The sequence below is a fragment of the Polypterus senegalus genome, chromosome 7, assembly GCF_016835505.1.
Source record: "Polypterus senegalus isolate Bchr_013 chromosome 7, ASM1683550v1, whole genome shotgun sequence".
Classification (NCBI taxonomy): Eukaryota; Metazoa; Chordata; class Cladistia; order Polypteriformes; family Polypteridae; genus Polypterus; species Polypterus senegalus.
The window spans coordinates 102,052,057-102,079,255 of record NC_053160.1 but is presented as its reverse complement, the minus strand read 5'-3'; the positions used below and the strand labels follow the sequence as shown (position 1 = coordinate 102,079,255).

Sequence of the window (27,199 nt, the reverse complement as noted above, 5' to 3'; positions counted from 1 at the left end):
AATGGGACAGCAATTCCAGCCATGCCTACAAAGCTCAACTATCAAAAGTCAAAGCAAACTTGAAGTGCGTTTGTAATGTATGCTGTACAACTTATACCATGAAAAACAAGTATTAATATAATGTCATAATACTAAAATTGATACTTATAAATTTTCAATAGCTTTGACAACCTTTCTGCGTACGTTTCCCAACATCCACAAGACATGTGTATGTATATTATATTACACAGTTAAAGGCTCCCTCATTCTATACTATGTTATTATTAAGCTTTCCTTTAATACCTTGTGAATGGTTCTGGTTTTAATGTAAGAAAACATCACTTGGTAGTACGGCAGTCTAGTAACATGTTGAAAAGACAGTCTTGGACACAAAGAGGAATGCAGAATGAGCAAGTGAAAGACGCAGCAATTAAACACAATTGTGGAATAATGGGCTTTAAAGAGAACATGATGCTCTACAGGCATGAGTTAAAGCTATGCCTAAAGTATTTGTTTAACATGAAAATAGTCCTTAACCTTCCAGTAAAGCAGCAGATATCAGTCAAAGTGGCATGATTTGAACCAGGCTGTGCACAATTTAGAAAGGTTTACACAATTTTCTATAATTTACTTTGTCTTCATACACATTGGGAACATAAGCCAAGTCATATAATAAGCCAAAAGAACCAACGATAATAGAAAAAGTAGGTTTGAAAAAATATATGGCTGAAAATGAGCCCTGCGGTGAGCTGGCGCTCTGCCTGGGGTTTGTTTCCTGCCTTGCGCCCTGTGTTGCTTGGGATTGGCTCCAACAGACCCTCGTGACCCTGTAGTTAGGATATAGTTGGTTGGATAATAGATGGATGAATGGCTGAAAATGACCGAAAATGTTTTGTCCTTTTACAGTAAATAAAATATAGCAAAAACATTTTAGGTATGTGTGTACTCCTCAGTAACAATAAAACACTTTTATGAGTCCTTTGTAATTTATTTTATGAACGTAACTATTTTCTTGTGAATGCTTTCTATGAAGCGGACTTGTGATTGAAACTGCTTCTTCATTTAAAGAAATTGTTTAAAAGAAATTATCAATACAATACAGCTTAATTTTGTATAGCGCTCCTCACTGAGTGGAGGTGTAGTGCGCTGTGAACAATTAGAAGTTAAAATACAAGATTATACTAATTATTAAATGCAGAACTGGTACACATATAAATGAAGATTTGTTAAACCACACACAGAACAAAGCAGAACTGATTAAACATGTATTGGAAACCAACAATATCTGTCCATTAACACTAGAATTACCAGAACCTACAAAAAAACTTGTAGATCCATCCCACCTTAAAACGCTTCGCACCTCTCCGTCACAATCTTTTGTCCTTTAAATGTGTTGATAAGCAGCATATGCACAGTAAACACATCGTTAAAACAGAAACGTTTTTCATGTTTTAGTAATAATTGACAAATTGTAGACATGAAGTGTATAATGTGTGAAGCCTGAATTCCAAATATCAAAGAAACACTTTCATAAAAGGTACAAATACAGTATAACAGAACAAATGCACATCCATTCAAAAATATAACTGCAGTAAAACAACCCACGTTAGGGTGCGACATTGACACGCAGTTGCTACGACAGCTTCGGTGGCGCAACAGTATTAGCTGCTGACTGGTAATCAAAGCTTCACGGGTTCGATCCCGGAGGAGTCCGTTGTGAGACGTGAGCTGTTTTTATTCTTACTACTTTAGAATAAAAACATACATTTGATTTCAGTCTGTAACAGCCGGTGTAAATGTATACTTGTAAAGGTTAGCTTTGCTTTTTTTTTTTTTTTAAATTCAGTTTTATTCTCTCAGTCGTGTTCACAATCCTACCCTACACCCCGCCGATCTGGCTCTTATATACAAAGTACCGTAACTTGCTTTCTTTTTTCTTCGGTTATAGTCATGAATAAAAGTGCAATTGTTTTGTTATACTTGTACATCAACATTTATATGTTAACTTACATAAAAGCCAGATCGAATGTATTTAGTTACTTACTTCTTACAACCCAAAGCCACAAGTACACTGCAGAGCTTCCTGTGTTTGAGCGACACGGGCATGCTCAAAAAATACACGTGTAATGCCACGAATAGTGCATGCAGACACTTCAGACACTTCACTTCAAGCATTGGTACGACAATGCAGTCAGGCTTCTTTTTAGAGCACATACACCGTCCGGATGTAAAACATGAAAAACGTTTCTTTTTAAACAAAATGTTTACATAGATCGTTGTAGACACAGAACACACATGAAATGCAAGTGTTCCAAATAACGATATAGTATTTTGCTTGACTTCTCACTCTCTACAACTCCAAGCAACTGACATGCAGGTAAACAGACTTGAGCTGAGAAAACTGTGTGCCGGTGGGGGATGTGATAGCAGACTGCTTGCTGCATATCAACACATTTAAAGGACAAAAGACGCTGACGGAGAGGTGAGAAGCATTTTAAGGTGGAACAGATCTACAAGTTTTTTTGTAGGTTCTGGTAATTCTAGTGTTAATTAATTGATGAACTACGGCCAATTAACAATGGTGGAGATTTTTAGTTACCAATATTTTCAAGAGGAATCACTATACTAATGAATGCCTCCAAAACTTCAACTTAAGTCATCCAACCACGTAAATTGCCTTCTCTAGTATGGATGTTTGCTCAGGACATATATAACATACTTTGCCTTAGAAAGGGAAACAACATTATTAAGCACATCAGCCATACCACACAATAACAATTCCTTTATTCTCTCCAGAGGAAGCTGAAGAGCTCAAACAAATGATTCAGACCTAAAAAAAAAAAACTAAAAAGGTAATTCAAAAGCCAGAAGCAAAATTGTGTCTGTGGAATGCAAAGAAGAATGACAATAATGTGAAAGTGTATGATTGAATCTTAGTGTTTGCAGCTTGTACCAGTTTTAATATAAAATGTGTTTTCTGTTATTCAGCTTCTTTTTCAACAATATTTTTTCTTTTTATCTGAATACCTTATTATTATTTTAATCTTTTGTTCTCCTTTTTCAGGGCTTTGATATAATACTAACATACATATAGCATAGTTTAATAAAGAATAATGCAAGTACATTTAATGCCTATAGTTCATATATTACATAATATTAACTATATGCAGTAATTAGTAGAAATTAATAAAAATGCAGTAATGTAAGTGAGAACATACATCAGTAATATAATTAAGTGCATATGTGTATACTTAAGCATATACATGTGTATGCTAATATATATATACTGCTCAAAAGAATTAAAGGAACACTTTTTAATCAGAGTATAGCATAAAGTCAATGAAACATGGGATATTAATCTGGTCAGTTAAGTAGCAGAGGGGGTTGTTAATCAGTTTCAGCTGCTGTGGTGTTAATGAAATTAACAACAGATGCACTAGAGGGGCAACAATGAGATGACCCCCAAAACAGGAATGGTTTAAAAGGTGGAGGCCACTGACATTTTTCCCTCCTCATCTTTTCTGACTGTTTCTTCACTAGTTTTGCATTTGGCTACAGTCAGTGTCACTACTGGTAGCATGAGGCGATACCTGGACCCTACAGAGGTCGCACAGGTAGTCCAACTTCTCCAGGATGGCACATCAATACGTGTCATTGCCAGAAGGTTTGCTGTGTCTCCCTGCCCCTGTGTCTCAAGGGCATGGAGGAGATTCTAGGAGACAAGCAGTTACTCTAGGAGAGCTGGAGAGGGCCATAGAAGGTCCATAACCCATCAGCAGGACCAGTATCTGCTCCTTTGGGCAAGGAGGAACAGGATGAGCACTGCCAGAGCCCTACAAAATGACCTCCGGCAGGCCACTGGTGTGAATGTCTCTGACCAAACAACCAGAAAGACTTCATGAGGGTGACCCAAGGGCCCCATGTCCTCTAATGGGCCCTGAGCTCACTGACCAGCAGCATGCAGCTCGATTGGCATTCGCCATAGAATACCAGAATTGGCAGATGCACCACTGGTGCCCTGTGCTTTTTACAGATGAGAGCCGGTTCACCCTGAGCACATGACAGAAGTGAAAGGGTCTGGAGAAGCCATGGAGAACATTATGCTGCCTGTAACATCATTCAGCATGAGCAGTTTGGTGGTGGGTTAATGATTGTCTGGGGAGGCATATCCATGGAGGGTCACACAGACCGCTACAGGCTTGACAAAGGCACCTTGGCTGCCATTAGGTATCAGGATGAAATCCTTGGACCCATTGTCAGACCCTATGCTGGTACAGTGGCTCCTGGTGCATGACAATTCCTGGCCTCATGTGGTGAGAGTATGCAGGAAGTTCCTGGAGGATGAAGGAATTGATACCATTGACTGGCCACCACACTTTCCTGACCTAAATCCAATAGAACACCTCTGGGACATTATGTTTTGGTCCATCCAATGCCAACAGGTTGCACCTCAGACTGTCCAGGAGCTCAGTGATGCCCTGGTCCAGATCTGGGAGGAGATCCCCCACAACACCATCTGTCATCTCATTAGAAGCATGCACCGATGTTGTCAGGCATGTATACATAAACACAGGGGCCGTACAAAGTGCTGCATACAATTTTGAGTTGCTGCAATTAAATTTTGGCAAAATGGACTAGCCTGCCACATAATTTTTCACTCTGATTTTGGGGCGTCTTTGAATTCAGGGCTCTTTAGGTTGATCATTTTCATTTCCATCAAACGATGTGGCATCCTTTCGTTCCTAACACATTACCCAGACTATATCAGAATAGATATCCAGGAGGATTTCTTTTTCCCATTGAGATCTAATGTGTTTTTTCAAAGTGTTCCTTTAATTTTTTGAGCAGTTTATATATATATATATATATATATATATATATATATATATATATATATATATATATATATATATACTGTATATATATATATATATATATAGTGGAACCTCTAGATACGATCACCTTTGTATACGAGAAATTCAAGATAAGAGGAAAGTATGAGTGAAAAATTTGGATCTAAATACGAGCATTGGCTCGTAGCGAACGAGCCACGAGCCAGGCTGTGGTTATGCGTGACGCGTTTCCCGATCCGCCTCGACTCGGGGATTCACCCATTCCAGCCCGTCAGCTCACTCAGTGTTCCTTGTTCTCCTGTAGCGTGAGGATCTATGCGTTTGTGCGCTTGTGATTTCATTGTTTCGCTGTAGCAGTTCGCTGTATAAGCGTATCCAAAAATATTGCGGAAATGCAGATGGAGAATAGGAGACGATTGCCCTCAAGAGGAGAGAGAGAGAGAGGCGCACGCGAGCGAGAGAGATAAGGAGAGAGAGAGGCGTGCGCGAGCAAGAGAGATAAGGAGAGAGAGAGGTGCGCGCGAGGTGAGAGAGATAAGGAGAGAGAGAGAGAGACGCGTGCGCGAGCGATAGAGATAAGGAGTGAGAGATGCGCACGAGAGAGAACCATCAGCTCAGTTATGCTCACATGACACTCAGCAGACAAAGTGTATCCATACTACTTGTATTGCAAGACATCGCTTGTTTTATCAAGTCAAAATTAATTAAAAAATTTAGCTCGTCTTGCAAAACACTCGTAAACCAAGTTACTTGCAAACCGAGGTTCCACTTTGATTTGATTTTTATGTTGATATTTTTGGGGGTGCGGAACGGATTAACTGGATTTCCATTATTTTCAATGGGGAAGTTTGTTCTAGATATGAGAAATTTGCTATACAAGCTCAGTGCTGGAATGAATTAAACTCGTATCTCGAGGTTCCACTATATATATATATATATATATATATATATATATATATATATATATATATATATATATATATATATATATATATATATATAAAATGTGTGCATTACATTACTTTATTTACAGCTGTTTTTGATAACACTATAAAGAGTATAATCTAAATAATATATAATACTAGCAAAATACCAAGGCCATGAGCGGAGAAGTAGTGTGTTAAAGAAGCAATGAAAAGAAAAGGAAACATTTTGAAAATAACGTAACATGATTGTCAATGTTATTGTTTTGTCACTGTTGTGAGTGATGAGTGTTGCTGTCATATATATATATATATATATATATATATATATATATATATAAATATATATATATATATATTTTACACACACACACAAACATATATATATACAAATACATATATATATATATACATACACACACACATATATAAACATATATATACATATACATACATATCTACATATATACACACACAGCTATTTCAGATCAGTGCAATACGCTGTTTGTTAAAACGGATGACACCCGCTCTTACGTGCAAGTCTGCGTGGATATTATGAACTATCATATTTGTTCAAGTTCTATTTAAATTTTAAACAGAAGGAATTTTTATTTAGTCGACAGAAATATCTTTGGTAGGAATGGTAAAAACAGACAGGAATATTATTCCTGAATAAATCAACTCAAACCTTAAACAACTTATAATATTTTGCTCTCCATAAAAATATATCCTGTCAAAATTATACAAATTCAAATATGAACATGCTGCATAACAAAACCTGGAAATATAAATAAAATGTGTTCCTTTCAGCAATAACAAATCAAATCATTCAGTTGTCTTTGCTCATATGTCATTTTAGAGCTGGACGCCTGGCATCTTTCTTTGGCAACAGGTTCGTTTCTGTTTGGTGTGAGGTTCTGTGTTGTGGAGATTCTCAGGATGGATTGCAGGTGCTCATCAGTGAGGCGACTCCTGTGTGCTGTTTTGTTAGTCTTTATCACTGAGAAGAGCTTCTCACACAGATATGTGCTACCAAACATGCACAAGGTTCGAGCCGCATGTAGACGGACTTTTTGTTCTTCAAAGTCACCAAAGCGCCGCAAACTCAGTGCGCCAGTTTATCAGCAAAGTGCGATTTGGGAACACCGTAGTGACGACTTGGTTTAACATTACTTGGTAATAGGGAAAGTGGGGCAAGTGGTTGTGTCTCCCATAAAAGCAGCCTTAATTGAAATCACTTTGTGATTGTGCACGGGTAAAAACGTCCGCTGAAGTGTCAGATTCTTATTTAATTCTTCTGCTTTCTGTATCTTCTGCATTGCATTCAGGTATTTCAGGTTACCCTGATGTTTTGTTTTATAGTGCCGCCTTAGATTAAATTCTGTAATTACAGCCACATTAGCTCCACAAATGAGACACACGGGTTCAGTAAACATATACTCAGCCTCCCATCGGTTTTAAAGGCTCTATTTTCAGAATCAACTTTTCTCTTCAGCATCGTGTGAGCTAGCTTCGCAATAACTTGCAGCATCTTAAGGTAGACTTGATTAACGCGATAAGTGTTCGGCAAGGCAGCTGAAGCGCTGCATTATGGGATCTGTAGTTTATTGTGCTACTAGCGCTTCATATACCCGGCTTTAATAACAATAATACAGTATATAAAATGATCTCGGGCCGGATATAATTACACGCCGGCCGGATGTGGCCCGGCCCTTGAGTTTGACACATATGGACTAAATAGAACTTGAAAAGATATATTTTTTCAAATGTGATCGCGCAATTCAGATAGAGTTGACGCAAGACTACAGCCTGCATGCCTCAATAAGTCATCCTCCCTTGCCCTTACTTTTTACCGCTCATCTAATGAATACACTGAGTATGGCTTTACCAAAACAATCATTGATGGCTAATAAAGTATCCATTATTCGAGTATGTAGATCGGGTTATATATATATACATATATATATACCCGCGCATCGCAGCGAGAAGTAGTGTGTTAAAAAGCTAGAAAAGAAAAGGGAACATTTTAAAAATAACGTAACATGACTGTCAATATACAGTATTTGTTTTGTGAGTGTTACTGAGTGTTGCTGTCATCAAGGATTTGATTATCATTATTTCTTTCAATCAGGTTCGTATTTGTAGGATGTGTTGTGTTCAAGTTACATTCCGTGTTTGTCAATCGCTGTAAAGATGACAGGTTTCATTCATCGATTCGCTTCTTACTGCATCAATAAACAGCTCGCCTTCTTCTTTATCTGAGACCTGACACACTGCATGCACGGGTTTTTTACACTGTCTTCCTTTAGCGGACATTGACTTTTTCCAACGGTGCTTTGTTTCCGCAGTAGTTGGATTTATGAATATGCTTGTATGTATGAGACGCTTCATATTTTTGCTGCCTTTTCAATTGTGTAATTCGGTTTTGTTCAGCTTTGGAACTGTTGCTTTTATCTGTGCACGCGCCAGTTCACGGAGCCACTCGTGTACATGCATCGAAGGTTCCCAGCTGTGCTGGTGCCATCTCGTGCTATGTCCATGGCTGTATTTAATGTTACCTTAGTCCTGGCACTTAAAACTTTCTCTCGCAGTTTCGCTGAGTTTGTGTCAAACACCACCCTGACCATCTCATCTTCCTCTCCATAAGCACAGTCCTTCACCCGTGAATATTTATCCGTGGCAGTTTGCTATTGATTGCCGCTGACGGACGGCCTTATATGGGCAGGCACTAAATTACAAACGCCAGCGCAGCCTGTCTATGAACTTAATTTAAAGTGTAGGTTTACATCGTGCTTTGTTTCCGAAGTAGCAGAACTCATGAATATGGTTGTATATGTCACGCCGCTTCGCTTCTTATTGTTTCGCTGCCTTCTCAATTATATAATGCATGTTTTCTTCAGCGCTTTTGAGGTCTTCCTGGTTTTCTATGTACTGCGGATTACGGGAGGCGTGATGATGTCACACTAAACTCCCCCCACGGCGTTGAAGCTCATCTCCATTACAGTAAATGGAGAAAACTGCTTCCAGTTATGACCATTACGCGTAGAATTTCGATATAAAACCTGCCCAACTTTTGTAAGGAAGCTGTAAGGAATGAACCTGCCAAATTTCAGCCTTCCACCCACACAGGAAGTTGGAGAATTAGTGATGAGTCAGTGAGTGAGTGAGTGAGGGCTTTGCCTTTTATTAGTATAGATATACAAATACAGTATAAAATATATAATATATATTAAATAGTAGTTTTGCCTTTATTTACCAAAAAAAAAAAAAAAAGCCAACGGAGTAAGCAAAATTTACTTCACAAGATTTTTTTAATAATAAGCTAAATAACCTTAAATACAAATGAAAACAAGATTCAATAGCTTGATATAAAAACAATTCATTTACTTAGATTTCATTGTTTGCAGTGAAATACAGCTTTTTCTGTGGAGAATGTTGAATGTCTCACCCCATTTTTACTCTACTGAACTGTACTAATAAAAAGATTCAATGTTTTTGTTTTTTTTTCTAACTAAAGCTATCACATTTTAATCTTTATTTAACTGCTGTTTGGGGAATTGTTCTTGTTTTGGGCGTGCCCTGTCTCTTGGCACGTCAAAGGAATGGAACTCTGTGATGTTTAGTGTTAGTTTCACCTTGGGAGACATGATGGGGGTTGGGTGACTAATAATTTATGTGACATCTTAACAATCTTAACACCTGCAAATAAAGATATGTAATTAGTGTTAAAGCTGAAATTTGAAATAACACGCTGCTTTCAATTAAATCAAAAAAGAGTCACCTAGTATTAATAAGCAGCACATATCTGATCAATCATTAAGCTTTGTAAACTATAATGTCAAAGGCCTCAATCATAACCTAAAATGAAAAAAGAAATTTTCCCGACTCACAGGCTTAAAAGGCTGTCAATGATTAAAAACTCAAGCCCAAATATCAATCAACACAGTTTCAAAACATCTGAAGTAAGAACTGTTTCCTCGTGCCTCAAGTTTAACTAATTCTACACCCATTTATACACTATACCCCAAACTCTCAATTCTTTTAGTTTGATGCCCAACCTCTCATGTGGGACTTTACCAAATGCTTTCTAAAATTCAAAATAAATAATATCTTATGCACCACTATGATTGTATTCTTTGGTTACTTCCTCAGATAATTCTAGCAAATTACCAAAACCTCTCTTATAAAGTTCCCTGTAAGAAGTGGGCTGGTGCATGCAAATTTAGTTTAGTTAAAAGCCAACAGTATTAGCAATGCATTTCTGTATATACTGTAGCAAAAAACAAAAACACATTTTTTCCACTAGAAAATTCACTAAATATTCAATAAATATTGAAAAAGGTATTCTTCTGACCATTTCCATCTCATATAAAGTAGAACCTCTATGAATATTAATAGTCGGTCCAAAATTTTAAAATAATTTAATTTACATCACATTTTCCAAATACTCTGCATCTAAACAATTTCTAGATTTAGTTTTTATATTGTTTATTACAGTAAATCCTCTTTCACAATTGGCACTCAAGGCCTGAAATGTTCCACAAATGCCCAAAAGGGAAAGTAACTCCTTGAAATAACCCTGTTGTTTAGTAAATGTAATCATATCTGAAAATGTCTTTACAGCTGTAGTTTCTACTTTTTCTTTAATCAGTATCTAAACCTTGTTTACTCATTTAGATGCAATTACATCTGCCTCTGCAGCTTTGACAAATCATTCAAATTTTACCTCCTTAACCTGCAGAAAATTGTGCAAATAGATCTTAGCAAAGTCACAATATCAACCATCAGAAGAATGTCTTTCCAAGTGTTACCTCTGCCTAGGTCCTCACAAAGTGCCACACAATGTTGCTCTGACAAGTGAGGAATGGACTGCCACAAAAGAGCTAGTACAACTTTTTGTTTGGCCTGTATGACTGATGTGCTGTCCAAGGTAAACAAACATTATCATCTGGTTTAAATGTAACTTGTTGTCCATATAAAACTGGTGACTAGATGTGACGTGACATGATCATTACAATGGTATAAAGGTCAATACCATGACTTCATGGGGATCTGTGTTTATGGGTTTTCTTTGTGGTTTTTCTTTGCTATTTCCCAGTTAACAAACTTATGTGAGTGTTCTCCTGACTAAGAAGTTGATGTGATGTTTTGGGCTTTGGCATCTAAAGTTTGTTAGTATGTACACAGCTTGTTTTTTTCTTGTTTCATATCCTGATTCCTACCCCTGGCTTCTGTTCTGGGTGGCACAACAGCTACTGTTGGTATTTTAAAGAAACAGGATGAGAAGGACAGAACAGTGGAACTTAAGAAGATTACAATTGTTTGTAAACAATCAAAATGTTTAGTGAAATAATGAGCACATTTGATTTGGATGAACCATTTAAACAAGATTTATGCAAACCAAGAGGACAGCCTGGCTTTCTCCTTCCTTCACTAAAGTGAACCTGATTTGTAACCACATTTTTATGATAAGTAACAGACAGAATAATACCGTACCTTTTGCCTTGGGTATGACACTTTCACTTGAAAGAAACTCTGTTCCACACTGCAAGCCTCCTCTTCTGTAATACTTGTGTGTTGGACTGTGTAACTTCTGCCTATCCTGAGACATTAGACGAGGAGGGCTCTCCATTGGTGATACAAACATCCTAAACAGGGTTGAAGCAGAGGTACTGAAGTCAAAAAGTTATTAAAATATAAACTATACAATAAATTCAAATGCCAACAAAGAAAGACAACAATGTAGAAAAGTTAATTTTTTTTCTCTGCTAGTGAAGGAACCAAAACAATGACAAAATAAATGTACATAGAGATTTGATGCTGTGAGTTTTTCAATACTCTATTGTAAAAAGAAAACCAATTTTTAAGCATGAAGATGTCTTGAGATAGATTACTGCACCGTCCGAGGTTGGCGTCTACCAATGTTTTACCCTGTGTAAGGGGTATTTTTTCAACATATTTGGATTGAAATAATAAAATAGCCAATGCACAGACAAATGTAACAGAGCAAATTACATATGTTGACAGAACTATAGGCAAATGACTTTTATCAAACGCAGGAAATCTGCTCTGTCCATTAACACTAGAATTACCAAAGCCTATGAAAAAACACATAATCCTGGCCCACCTTAAATCTCTTCGCACCTCTCCGTCTTTTGTGTTGTAAATGTGTTGATCAGCAAAAGTAGCAAGCAGCCTGTATTCCCATCCCCCCACCAACGCAGAAAGTTCTCTCAGCTCTGCCTGAGTTGTATAGGGTAAATAACATATTGTTATTTGGAATACATGCATTTCATGCGTGTTCTGTGTTTACAACAATCTATATAAACACATCATTAAAACAGAAATGTTCTTCATGTTTAGGTAATAATTGACAAAATGTATACATTAAGTGTATAATTTGTGAAGCCTGAAGTCCAAATATCAAATAAACACTTTCACAAAAGGTACAGGGCGGCACGGTGGCGCAGTGGTAGCGCTGCTGCCTCGCAATTAGGAGACCCGGGTTCGCTTCCCGGGTCCTCCCTCGTGGAGTTTGCATGTTCTCCGGTGTCTGCGTGGGTTTCCTCCGGGTGCTCCGGTTTCCTCCCACAATCCAAAGACATGCAGGTTAGGTGGATTGGCGATTCTAAATTGGCCCTAGTGTGTGGTGGGTGTGTTTGTGTGTGTCCTGCGGTGGGTTGGCATCCTGCCCAGGATTGGTTCCTGCCTTGTGCACTGTGTTGGCTGGGATTGGCTCCAGCAGACCCCCGTGACCCTGTATTCGGATTCAGCGGGTTGGAAAATGGATGGATGGACAAAAGGTACAAGTATAACAAAACAAGTTCACTTTTATTCAAGAATATGACCGAAGAAAAACAGAAAGCAGGTTAGGGTAGGCTGTTGATACGACAGCTTGCATGGTGCAATGGTAAGAACTGTTGACTTCCAATCAAGAGGTTGCGGGTTAGATTAGAAGCTGCTTCCCAAATTTACCGTTTTGAGTAGTGAGCTGCTCTTATTGTGAATATTAAGCAATAAAAACATACATTTGATTTCAGTCTGTAACAGCCAGTGTAAATTTATAGTACTTGTCAGTTAGCCTTTTTTTTCAGTTTTATTCTCTCACTCACGTTCACGCTTCCACAACCCCCAAACCCCGATCTGAGGGCGTTTTCAGATAAAAACGTGTTATAACAAACAAACTTAGGATAAGGTAAAGTCGACCCTTGCAAAATAAACGTTAAAGAACTTACCTGTTTAAGTCATTAAGTGCAGGCTGCGCTTTCACAGTCATTTAACTTTTGGCAGGTTCTCAGCGGGACACCGGCAACGGGTCGGGCATGCCAACAGGTCAGGCCTGCTAGAGGACGCTGCATGTACCCCACCATAAAGCCGAGTGTCCCTTTAGTTCTACCGTTGGCCAAGAAAGGTGTGAAGCATTTTAGTTAAGAACATGTGTGCATGCATTAGTGTGAGGAGGGAATTCCCAAGAAGAATAGGCCTTTAGCTGTATTTATTATATGTCTTGCAATGGTTGAGAGGAGCACCTGTGCAGAAAGCACCTGCATTAGCCGCAATTGGTGAAAGGGAGCAATGTGTCGCAGGTGTGGCATCCCCGGCTGGGACGCCAAGGAGGACCAGAGGAGGGCTTGTACTTCCTTCAGACCGCGAGGGGGCGACCGCCCTGGTTATGTTGGGGGCCACGGGTAAAGGGCTTGGAAGCCCAGCCCTGTAGGGACCTGTGGCCACCGCCAGGCGGCGCCCCGGTGCCTGATCAACCCTGGAGCCCAGCACTTCCGCCACACCAGGAAGTGCTGGGGGGGAAGAAGACAGGGGACACCCGGAGAGCTTCCGGGTGTGCAGCCGGCACTTCCGCCACACTGGGGCGTGTCTGCGGAGGAGTGCCGGGAAGCAGCTGGAGCCCATCTGGGTTCCTATTTAAGGGGCCGCCTCCCTTCAGTTGAGAGCGGAAGTCGGGTGGAAGAGAGATGGAGCTGGAGAGAGGACTGGAGGCAGCCAGGAGAAGGAAGGCAGCTGAACTGTGTGGACTGTGGACATTGGGGGATCGGTGCAGGAGGCACTAGGGGTGCACGTAGAGAACTTTGTAAATATTGTAAATAAAGGGTCTGTTGGGTGAACATAAGATGTCCGTCTGTCTGTATCCGGGTTCAAGTTCACACAGGACTGGTTAAAGATTTGTTCCCCGAATATAAGAGGCACTTCCGGCCTCTTAAGGATTGTCTTTAGACTTGGTGGTGTGGTTAGCATGGTTGGTATAGGTTTTTTATTCAGTGTACCAAACAGCAGCTTGTGTCTGATTTTTAAAATATTTTCTTTTATAAATATCTCCTAGTTGTAGTTTGAGGTATTTATATAGATTTTGGATTTTGGTGCACTTCGTTTTTTTTATTGCATATACACTGTTTTTTTTTCCTTGTTAATATTTTTGGCATTCTTTGGACTGTGTTATGTGTGTAGTTTCTTTCTGAACTCCTTTTCTTCATTTAGGAAGACTACCATTTTTGTCTTTATTTTTCATTTTTGGGGACTAGAAACTTCACTGTATCTATTGCTCACTATTTTTGATTGAGACATTATTTTTGTTGCACCTGTAAATAAACTGACTTTTGTTTTGGAAATGCCACCTTTTTGTATGTGTGTCTCCCATTCGGTCCCAAACTACAAGACGCCCACTATGTGGTTGGGTGCCAACCTTACCAATACACGGGATGTTACATACATGTTGGGATGGGTATCGAAAGCTGATATTAAACTGGCACCAGGTCAGGATTGGTCGGTACCAAAATATCAATAAGCACCTGGAAAAACAGTGTAGCTATCGGTATTTTTATAATGTTAATTCATTCTAAAATTACTGCAGTTTTTAAATTCCTAAACATTCCCTAATGATTACTACACTGCAACTATTAGGCAATTGTGTTTTAGTTGTGTAGCTGTGTGTGTCGCAAAGTGTAATGTGTCTTTTGTAATTATTTTTTTAGTTATTAACTCCCCCAAAATCAATTGTTCTTGTATATAGTTAGTAGCATATTGATCGTATTGTAATGATCAGGCTGGAGATTCAGAGGGCCATGTGGCTGGACAGTTGCAGAGCTCTGTGCTTTCAGAAGGTGCAGTGTAATATGCAAATGAAATGCCTCAGCAGAAAGTAGGAGGTCTTGGGAAAAGGGGTGAAAGAAGCGTAAGAGACAGGATGGAGGGTGGAAGGTGTTGGAACAGGTGTGTGCTGGCCATAACATGTGGGGACAAGAACAGTGCAAAGTGGACAAGCAAGTAGAGGGGAACGAGAGTGAAAGAGCATCAGGCCGTAACACTGAAGCAGAAGACAAGTAGCATTAAGGAGGTAAATGAGTCTAATTGCAATTAGAAAGTGGATTCATCTCCAGTGGCTAGAACAGCTCATCAGTTTCAAACTGGTCGATGTGGGACTGTAAGCCCACTACCGCATACACTTGGCCAGATTTGTCCCGCTCCTGCCCGCAGAAACACATTACTGCTGTATTGTAATGGCAGCTACACCTCCAAGACCTGTGGCATGAATAAATTACTGTGGTGAATCTTTTAAAATCAAGCCTTACCTCTAACAAATACAATGTATTCCACAATCGACGGATTAAACATAGGCACACAAAAGCAGATAAGATGTAAAATTAAGTGAATAATTATATTAAATGAAAAAACAAAAAATACAAATTTCACACAAAAAATAAGTATATATATATATATATATATATATATATATATATCCCTCCACCAAACTAACAACGTGACAACACCATATCTACAATAACCAAAACCCTCCCTTGTCCCAGTAACATATAACAAACATAAAACACTAATAAAGATAAATGGATATGGAAATGCCAATGATTGTGAATTTGAGTCCGAGTATAAAACTGTCTTGAATACGGATGACTGTTTAACAGAACGGAAACAAAAATGGAGCAACCACACTGTGAATCCTCGGCGCGTGGTGGACAATTTAGTTCAACCCCGGGGTCTCTGGTGATGATTGAAACGATGTAAGTCCGGAAGAACAAAAAACAAGCAGGATCCCAAAGCGGGATGTAGAAAAATAGCAGGTACTAGTGGTTTGTGATAATGAATTGTGATCTCCGTCTTTCTCCATCCTCTCTCTCTGTTCCCTCCTGATTGGTTATATAGTGATGAGCTGGCTGTACTTGATTAATTGTGAACAGGTGCTTTCCATCTTGGGGCTGCGCTCTACCTCCATCATCCGTCCCCACTGCACTTATGGGGACGACATTCACTGACACACAAATGAAAGATAGCAGTCGGGACGATGGAAACAAAACGCACTCAGTACAAACATTGAAAACACTATACTATGTAGTCACGCTACAGTATGTAAAAAAATATGCATGGTTGACAAGATTCTTTAACATGAAGGAGGGGACTGAAGGTTTCTTCTATTTGTTCCATGTGTTTTTCATTTTTTGCAATAATTCTGCTTCATCAGTATTTAATATGGATCTCCAAAGGGATTTAAATCATATCGGAGCACAAGTCTGCACGTTTTTTCACAGAAAGGAACAGAAAAGTGCAATGTCTTGTTAAAGCTTTTGTAAGTAACTTCTTACTATTCCATTTGGAAATTATGTACAATCTATGTTAATTATTGCTATTAATTCTAGTAAAATGTGACTTTCTGTTTCGACATGAAAGGTACCAGCTGGCATATTACTGCTAACAAACTTACAAAAAGTATTGGAGACTTGTAATTAAAAAAACATTGTTTTTTTAAATTATAGGTCAGAGTACTTGTTTCTTATCAAAACATGCACACTTCAACCAAACACATGCACACTTCAACCAAACAAAGTAGCATTGTGAACGTACTAGCAGGCATCTCTGCGTCTGCTCGTTTGCTATAAGAGGAAACAGGTTGTTACTAACAGCTGGCCAGTAAACTTCACTGCACTTTTTGATTTACTGCAGTTGCGTTAAGGCATGGTTATTACAAATTTCTATTTGTTTCTTCTCCTTCTATATCTTATACATCAAAATATAAAATAAAAGACATAGAAGGAGAAGCTGTGGGCTCAGAAATGTTGCTGCTTTATAGAACACATGGATAGGAGTTACTACCCTTATTTTAAATCTTATTTTATTTTGTATAATAGTTGTGTTTATAATAATTTGTAATCAATTTGATTTATTATTTAAAAGGCATAGGGGATAAGCTGTTTGCATGATGTCCAGTCTTTTTTTTCTCTTGATTTTTATTAACAATATGTTAGATTATAAAGCCAGAATATTTTTACCCTGCGATGCTAGGTATATTGAGAATAGTTTTTCTTGTGAATAATATATTATGAATAGTTCTGTTTGTTTAATAGTTTGATAATGTTTACGTTAAGCTTCTGGTATTGAAGCAGCATTTACAGAAATACAGGAAACTAACTTATTATTTTTTAGAAAAGTTATATTAAAATAACTGTTAAAATAAGTATCAGATTGATAAGCATTATTGGTATTGATATGGATTGATAAAATCCTAATGATACCCATCCCTATCATGTATGGAGAGAGTGTTCTGCACTCATTGAAAGCTTCTAAAAGTTCCCAAACCGTATAATAAGTTGTTTGAATAGATAAGGAACGGCTGTTGTGCAGATAACTTAAAATGTCCAGTCCACTGCAAAAATAATGTTAACAAAATCTTATTAAAGCCATTCAGAAGTCTCAGATCTAATGCTATTAGATTTATGGACCATTTTGTTGCCATGTGAGCTCTCAAGCTAAAATGTCAGCTGAAAAAGCACATTCACTTCCCATTTAAAAGTTACCTGAAAAATATTGTCTCCTTTCTATTAGTATTATTATTCTGTTATAAACAAATTAAACTCTTTCACTAGGATAGATTTATCTGATGTACAAAAAATAATATCTCAATTAAAAACCTCCACCTGCGTCCTTGACCCAATACCAACAAATTATTTCAAAGAAGTATCGGGCGTGCTAATTGATAATGTTCTTGACATAGTAAATTCATCATTAGATACGGGGGTCTTCCTAGACTGTCTTAAGATGCTGTAGTTAAACCCCTACTTAAGAAACATAATCTTGACCCCTCGGCTCTTGAAAATTTAAGTAAAATTCTGGAGAAGGCAGTCATTATGCAGTTAACTGACCACCTAAATAAACATGCTATTCTTGATAAATTTCAGTAGGGTTTTAGAACAAATCACAACACAGAAACTGCACTCGTTAAAGTAGTAAATGATTTGTGGGCAAATACAGACAGAGGCCATTTGTCGGTTCTCATCCTCTTAGATCTGAGTGCTGCATTTGACACCATTGATCATAATATTCTTAGAAATCGCCTTAGTCAAAGGGTGGGCCTCTCTGGCAGTGTCTTAAATTGGTTTGAATCCTACCTGGCAGGGAGAAAATTCTTTGTTAGTTGTGTTAATTACAACTCAAAGACATATGATATCCAATATGGTGTTCCACAAAGCTCTATCCTGGGTCCGCTGTTATTCTCAATCTATATGTTTCCATTAGGTCAGATTATCTTAGGGCACAACGTGAGCTACCACAGCTATGCTGATGACACACAGCTGTACTTATCAATAGCACCTGATGACCCCGATTCTCTTGATTCACTAGCACAATGTCTGACTTGTATCTCAGAATGGATGAATATTAAGTTTCTCAAGTTAAATAAAGAGAAAACTGAAATCTTAGTGATTGGCAATAATGGATACAATGAGGCTATTAGAAATAAACTGGATACATTAGGATTAAAAGTCAAGACGGAGGTAAAAAGCTTAGGGGTAATTGTTGACTGTAATCGCATATTAATCAGATCACTAGCACAAAATTTTTTCATTTAAGAAACATAGCTAAAGGTAGACCTCTTATATCACTGAAAGATGCTGAGAAATTAGTTCACGTGTTTGTTTTCAGTCGACTAGATTACTGTAACGCACTCCTCTCAGGACTACCCAAAAAAGACATAAATCGTTTGCAACTAGTGCAGAATGCAGCTGCTAGAATCCTAACTAGGAAAAAGAAAATCCGAACACATTACTCCAGTTTTGATGTCACTACACTGGTTACCTGTGTCATTCAGGATTGACTTTAAAATTCTGTTTATGGTTTATAAAGCCTTAAATAATCTCGTCCCATCTTATATATCGGAATGTCTGACACCTTATATTCCAAATCGTAAACCTCAGATGCTCAAATGAGTATCTCCTTAGAATTCCAAGAACAAAACTTAAAAGTGGTGAGGTGGCCTTCTGCTGTTATGCACCTAAAATCTGGAATAGCTTGCCAATGGGAATTCGCCAGGCTAATACAGTGGAGCACTTTAAAAAAACTGTTAAAAACACATTATTTTAACATGGCCTTCCCATAACTTCACTGTAATCAAAATCCTGATACTCTGTATATCCAACTCATTATAATAACTATTCATGGTGGCTCTAAAATCCGTATTAACCTCTACTCTCTCTTCTGTTTCCTTTTCCGGTCGGTATCCTTTTGGTGCTGGCGCATCTACTCAAAGCACCGTGATGTTCCAACAATGATGGATGGATTAAAAGCCAGAGGTCTGTATGACCATTAACATCAAGTGACTCTGTATGAACCCTAACTACAAAGAGGACTATTTCATTTATGTTAGGTAGAATGCCCAGAGGGCACTGGGCAGTCCTGTGGCCTGGAACCCCTGCAGGTTTTTTTTTTTTCTCTCCAGCCGTCTGGAGTTTTTTTTTCTGTCCATCCTGGCCATCGGACCTTACTCTTTTTCTATGTTAACTAATGTTGTCTTATTTTAAGTTCTTATTTTGTCTTTTATTTATTTTTTCTTCATTATGTAAAGCACTTTGAGCTACTTTTTGTATGAAAATGTGCTATATAAATAAATGTTGTTGCTGTTGTATTTAACAGGGGTAGCTAAGCAGCAAGTGGCGGTTCTCTTCCAAAAAAATCCATGGAAAAGGAAGTTGAATTCCTGTTCATTTGGGTTTTTCATTTTTTTTCTTTGTTGTTCTTTTTAGGTTCAGTTTGAAATAATTTGTTGGACAAGTTCTTCAAATTTTATCTGATTGTTAATATATTATGTTACTTTCGCGAAGTAAAATAAAATAAAAAAAGAACTTCTCACTTACTAACAGATCACATAGGCAGGAGACTTTTGAATGTCATAATAGGTCAAGTCAGAGAAGGCTGTCCCAGTTTGGAATCGAAGTACCCATCAACAGATTTAAGGCCACAAATATGTGATGTTTTTTCATGTACAGTATGTATTAGTGTTGTTGCTATTGACCAGATTTGCAATCTATTAAAAGTATACATAAACAACTGATGTAACTACATAAACTAAATACACAGTATCATGTCTACATCTCTACAATATGTTAGAGGAAAAAGATAAACTAGGAAGTCTTAACAATGCCTTCATGAGAAATGTATACATTTAAGAAGCATTTTGTGACCCTTTAACACTAGAATTACCAGAGCCTACAAAAAAACTTGTAGATCCATCCCACCTTAAATCGCTTCTTAAATCCCTTCACACCTCTCCGCCAGCGTCCTTTGTCCTCTAAATGTGCTGATAAACTCAGGCTGCAAGAAGCCGGCTATTCCACCCACACCGACTTAGAACGTGCACAAACTTCTCCCAGCTCATGCCTTGATTGATTTTCTGAGAGTGAAGTGGAGTTTTAGGGTGGAAATAATAGATTGTTGTTTGGAACACACGCATTTCATGTCTGTTCCGTTTCTACAGTAATCTGTGTAAACACATTGTTAAAACAGAAATGTTTTTCATATTCTAGTAGTAGATGACAAAATGTAGGCATAAACTATATAATGTATGAAGCCTGAAGTCCAAATATCAAAGAAATACTTTCACAAAAGGTACAAATCTAACACGACAATTGCGCTTTTATTCAAAAATATAACTGCAGAAACAAAAATCCGCCTTAACATGCGATGACTGCCTCCGCGGTGCAATAGAATCAGCTGCCGACTGGGAATCAAAAGGTCGCGAGTTTGGTCCTGCACCACTCCGTTTTGAGAAGTAAACTGCTCTTAGTCTTACTATTTTAGAATAAAAACATACATTTGATTTCAGTCTGTAACAGCCGGTGTAATTTATGATACTTGTAAAGGTTAGCTTTGGTTTTTTTCAGTCAGTTTTATTATCTCAGCCACGTTCACGAGCCCAAACACACCCCAACCCCGCATTTGAGACTGCTGTTTTCACATAGACGCGCTATAACAGAGGTAAACTCAGCTCCCTTCTACATCGGAGCAAGAATGCACATACCATTGTTTGCATACTAAAGTGTCAGCAGGCACTTTTCGTGGCATTACACACATTTTTGAGCATGCCCTCTGCACACTACTTGTGACTTTAGGCTTTAGGAAGTAAGTAAATAAATAAAGGTAAATCGTGTCATAAAATGATTTCTTCAAAATGTCACATATATTTGTCTCTTTCTTTTTTTAAAATGTGCGTTGATCACCACCAGCATGTTGTAGCACACAGCATCTGGCCACCTGCATGTTCTTGTGCGCACTGAATAAGAGACAAATATACAGTCTGACTGAGAGAATCAGACTGAAAAAAAGCAAACATTTAGAAATGCCATACTTTTACAGCTGATCGGACGCTGTTCGTTTTCAAATAATATTGCATTAGTGCCACAATGTTTTCTGACTGCTACTATTCGGGGTCATAAAATGATTTCTTCAAAATGTCACATGAATTTGTCTCCTTTTTATTCCGCTGCTGCTCTGACATCGTGCACCAGAAGGCGTGAGCTTATTCAGTGCGGCAGGAGCACGCAGGTGGCCGGTTGCTTGTACTATCACAAGCTTTTTTTAAAATATGAGTTGATCACCACCAGCGTGTTGTATGTAGCACACAGCACCTGGCCACCTGCATGTTCTTGCGCGCACTGAATAAGCTCCTTATCTGACTCTAAGTAATAGCGCCAGCATAAATTCAAACCCGATCTGACGCTGTTCGTTTTCAAATAATATTGCATTTGTGTGATGATGTTTTCACATATATTGTCTCTTTCTTTCAGGTGTGTAATAGAAACCACAGCATAGAGAGAAGTGTGTACAATGCTTCTTACAGGAAAAGGCGATGGAAAAAGAAAAGATGATGCAGCATCAACAAGCTTCAGTTCTTTATTTACCTTTAGTTACCTTTATTTATTTACTCACTTCCTACAGCGTAAAGGCACATGTAAAATGCAGAGCTTCCCATATACAAAGTACAGCGATGGCAAAAGTGCGATGTGCATTCTTGCTCCAACGCTAGATTTGCAGTGTATCACGATACATTCTTTTACCAATGGTAGCGAGATGAAGTGTCTGCATGCACATTTTGTGGCATTACACATGTATTTTTTGAGCATGTCCGTGCCAAATAAATAACATTCGAGCTATAGCGCATCTCCAAATAAATAACATTCGAGCTATAGTGCGTCTCCAATTAAATAACATTCGAGCTATAGCGCGTCTCCAATTAAATAACATTCGAGCTATAGTGCGTCTTTATGTGATCCAAATTTTCACATAAAGGCGCTCTATAGCTTGAATGTTATTTATTTGGATCACATAAAGACACGCTATAGCTCGAATGTTATTTATTTGGCACGGACATGCTCAAAAGATACACATGTAATGCCACAAAAAGTACATGCAGACACTTCATTTTGCAAGCATTGGTAAGAGAATGTATCATGATACACTGAAGAGCTATTGCACGTCTTTATGTGAAACAGCAGTGTCAGATGGGGGTATGGGGGTTGGAGGGGCATGGGGAAGGAAAACCAAAGCTAACCTTTACAAGTATCATAAATTACACTGGCTGTTACAGACTGAAATCAAATGTATGTTTTTATTCTAAAATAGTAAGAATAAGATCATTGTACTTCTCAAAACGGAGTCGTGAGGGATCGAACTTTTGATTCCCAGTCGGCAGCTGATTCTATTGCGCCATGGAGGCAGTCATAATAAACGGGTGTCAATTTTGCATGTTAAGGCGGCTTTTTGTTTCTGCAGTTATATTTTTGAATAAAAGCGCAAGTGTTCTGTTATATTTGTACCTTTTGTGAAAGTATTTATTTGATATTTGCACTTCAGGCTTCATACATTATATAGTTTATGTCTACATTTTGTCATTTACTACTAGAATATGAAAAACGTTTCTGTTTTAACAATGTGTTTACACAGATTACTGTAGAAACGGAACACACATAAAATGTGTGTGTTCCAAATAAGGATCTATTATTTCAACTCTAAAACTCCACTTCACTCCCAGCAAATCAAAAAAGGCATGAGTTGGGAGAAGTTTGTGCACGTTCTAAGTTGGTGGGGGGATGGAATAGCCGGCTGCTTGCAGCCTAATTTTATCAGCACATTTAGATGACAAAAGACGCTGGTGGAGAGCTGTGAACGATTTTAAGAAGCGATTTAAGGTGGGACGGATTTAGGAGTTTTTTCGTAGGTTCTGGTAATTATAGTGTTAAAGCTCTTCTTATGAAAATAGTACTTTTTAGCTCTGCTGTAGTGTCAGAATATCTTGGCAAATTACAACAAAAGGCACATCTTTAAAATAATGCATAAAATAATTTGTTTACTTTCAGTAAAAACTTGATAGGAAACATTTTCTTCTAAGAAAGCCAAATTCATGCTTTTCTAAGGCCCTCATTTGTCTTCACAGCTTGTCAAAATGGCCGTTGCACAGGTAAAACTGTGCGGAAAGGACAGATGGAGTTTCAACTGCATAATGGATGGGCTATCATCCAGTAAAAAGGGTGAAATTTAGCTTTCAGAACATTTGAACATTACTTATTTATGAAACATTATGATTCAGTGCAGATCAGCTTTAGCTTTTCAGAAATGTATTCGTCTGTTTTCATAGCATAATAATGGGTGTCATTTTTCAATTAAACGTCCGAGATCCTGATTTAGTCTGCCAACTCTCAAAACAGCCAAAATGAATGTGCTATGCAAATAAGGATCCTCCTTTCACTACATGGGATGTTTCTTTGTGTTTGCCAAATATTACAAAGCATTACTAGTTAGATAGGCTGCACTTTTACAAATAGCTGTAATGAAAAAATGATACATATTTTATCATTTTTTAGTTACATATCTAAGCACTTTCTCCATCTTAAAATTATATGTATAGCCTTGTGCCATGCTGTTTAAATTGGTTAAAGAGGTTTTGTGTTACAGAACTTTAAACAATACTTACAGTACAAGGTGGGGATGTATTAAACTGCACTAAGAAATTTCTTATTTATGATGTGAATATTCATGAGCAGCATTACAGGACACACAAAAAAAATTCAACTGGGATCCTGTTGTATACATTACCAATTACTTGAAGTTGATTTTACTTATTTTTTGAGAAAAGTGAAACCTCCAAAAAGGCTGTATTTTTCGAGAACCTCCAAAAGACCGTATTTTTCTCCTCATCATTAGGCTAGAATATGTTCGTATATTTAAAATGTTAAAACATTTGTCTGAGTATGTTATGTCATTTAAACTAAGAGAGTGAATCATACTGTAGATAGCAGGAAATAGCTGCAGCTGGAAGATATTCAAAGCGATTATAATATGTTGCCAAAGCCATAAGTTAAGTAGTATACCATAACTATGCTTGCCGATTGACATCAGATGAAACAAATGTCTTCAGATTAAGCTGCATAGCCAACATTGCCATGTTGGAATGCAAATTTATTGTCTCAGCGTTGGCAGAAAACTCTACTTTCTTTTGAGATGAAACGCTCCTAAAACAATGACGCTTTCTGCTTGAATACTCATCTGTGCTTTTTTATGCCTTCCATCATTTCCTAAGTTTACCTTTAAGTAATAAATTTTAACAAAGTTCAGAATTGTTTAATCGAGTAACTAGATTACTCGCAAGAACTCTATGTGTTATTTTGAAAATAATTTTGTGTTAAAATTCATGCTAACTTTACTTAACTATGAATTACATTCAGTTGTTTATCACATGCTTAACCTTGTCTATTCAGCAATTTTTAGATTAAATAAGCATGTACATGTACCATAATATTAAGTTAGTAAGTTAATAAATCGGATAAGAAGGAGCAGCGCAGTTAGTGATTAACTTTACCTTTAACTAAATTCTGGAACAAACAAGAGAATTAAATCCAAGAAATCTGAAATCATATCATATCTTAAAGATTGGAATGTCTGATTAACATTTACTAAAATAATATCAAACTTAATGTGCCTCACATGCACGCAACACTCTTGTGATACAAGATTAGGGGGTTTGATCGTTGGTTGACTATTACTACTATTATTTGTTTCCCATCACCTCTGCATATGGTTTGTACAACCTGATCACAATACATACCTTTTTTAATGTATTAAACTGCTACCTGATCAGGAAAGAGATACAGAGGCTTCAAGACTGAACAAGGTAATAGTCTTACAGTACACTGATTGACTGGCACTTGTACAAGCTGTTTAAGGCTAAATGTGTTACAGACATGTATACAATTATATTGGTTTTATATTTTTACAGTTTTTAATATGTTATGTTCTTTTTAAAGTTTTTCTTTTTTTTAACAAAAATACAAAAAATAATAATATATTTAATTTACTGGCCCTTGTCCCTGAGTCTGTTGTTCCAACGATGTGATGTATATTGCTTTGTAAGAATCTTGACAAGGTCTAATTATTGAATTTCTAGTTTAGTAATAATGACTCTCACCAGTTTTACCCATAATGCACAGTATTTCCACATCTACCTAAATGAAATGGACAATAGGGGAAATCGCCTTCGAAACAATTGGTCCAAACGAAATTGGCCTGAATTAGAGTTAACATTTAACCTAACAGTAAGGCCTAAGGGAATATAGAAGAAAACCTGAAGAATACAGAAAAAAATCCTAGAAGAAACAGGGAAATGGGCAGACTCTACCTAGGCAATGACTAGACATAGGATTTGGATTTGAATAAATACATACACATACAGACAGTGCCTTCTACTATAATTGGCACCTCTTGTAAAAAAAATTTGCCGAAGAACCATCATCTTGCACTGAATAAATGAAAAACATCTGACTTTAAATTGAAATAAGTTCATTCAAAGAGAAACAAAGCCCTCATCACCTCATCAAAAAAGAAACATCCATCAATCCATCCATTATCCAACACGCTATATCCCAACTACAGGGCCACGGGGGTCTGATGGTGCCAATCTGGTGACCTTGGACATTAATTTGGTATAAAAAGAAGGATGGCTATAATGAAAAGAACCTTGTCCCAACTGTGAAATATGTTGGCGGTTCTATGATGCTGTGGGGCTGTTTTTCCTCCTAAGGACGAGGAAACATTTTTAGGGTACATGGCATCATGGATTTCATGAAAAATCAGGAGATTTTAAATCAAAACCTGGCTGCCTCCACCAGGAATGTCCAAATCAACCCTGCAATGGTTAACTAACAACAAAATCAAAGTTCTGCCATGACTATCTCTGTCCCCTGACCTGAACCCTATTGAAACCTGGTGGAGTGAGCTGAAGAGGAGAGTACACAGGAGAGGGCCAAGGACCCTGAATGATCTGGACAGATTATGTAAAGAAGAATTGTCTCACATGCCATGCTTCCACCTTCAGCTATAGACTCTTCAGTGCATTTGCCCAATAAAAAGTCTAACTACATTCTCATACCAATGCTCGTGTACTGAAGTGTCAGCAGGCACTTTTCGTGGCATTACACATGTATTTTTTGAGCATGCCCGTGTCGATCAGATACAGGAAGCTATACAGTCTACTTGTGACTTTACGCTGTAGCAGGGGTGCAGAAATCCAACGCCGACACGGGTAAATTGACCATCGGACAAGCGTGTTTTTCTGGTTTCAGTTGTCCTCGGACAAGTGCAATTTTCTGGAGAAAAAAGAATTATATGTGCTGTGCAGGGCACATTTTACCACTACTTTCAAATTTTAAACATTTGGTTATGTACTTTGTGCGGAAACAGTCTACTTAGGCATGTTCTTCATATCTCAAATTGGTATTCAATATTGTTTACAAAATGACGGCTGATTTTTTAAAAGAGGAATCACTCTTGTGGTCTTACATAAGTATTTTACCCTACTATTTACACGCTTGGAGATGCGGTCATTTTTTTCATGCCGACATTATGATGTAATTTGATGATTTTTCATTATAATCGATAACTTTTATATATTATTATTAAAATTATTTTTTTCTATATAATAATGTGGTCATTCCATCTACAATGCAATTGTTTTCGCCACATAAAGCTTGTTAGGCAGTTAATCTTTCCTGAAATTTGCGATTTCGCGTAGGTTGTGATATATTGAGGAGTTAAGAAATTTATTATGTGGCATCAATTTTGATGAGCTGTCTATAGATCGTTTTTGATCAGAGAATTTTTCATATG

The 27,199-nt window shown here is 37.6% G+C and overlaps 1 protein-coding gene across 3 annotated transcripts in view; it reads right to left on the bottom strand.

Moving 5' to 3' along the window:
• kiaa1328 (KIAA1328 ortholog) overlaps positions 1-27,199 on the bottom strand; it is a 348,340-nt gene that overhangs the window by 113,118 nt on the left and 208,023 nt on the right. For all 3 annotated transcript variants that reach the window (XM_039759112.1, XM_039759111.1, XM_039759113.1), the window contains one exon: positions 11,252-11,403. In XM_039759112.1, coding sequence (XP_039615046.1) covers positions 11,252-11,403 — 152 coding nt within the window. The remainder of the gene's footprint in view (positions 1-11,251; positions 11,404-27,199) is intronic.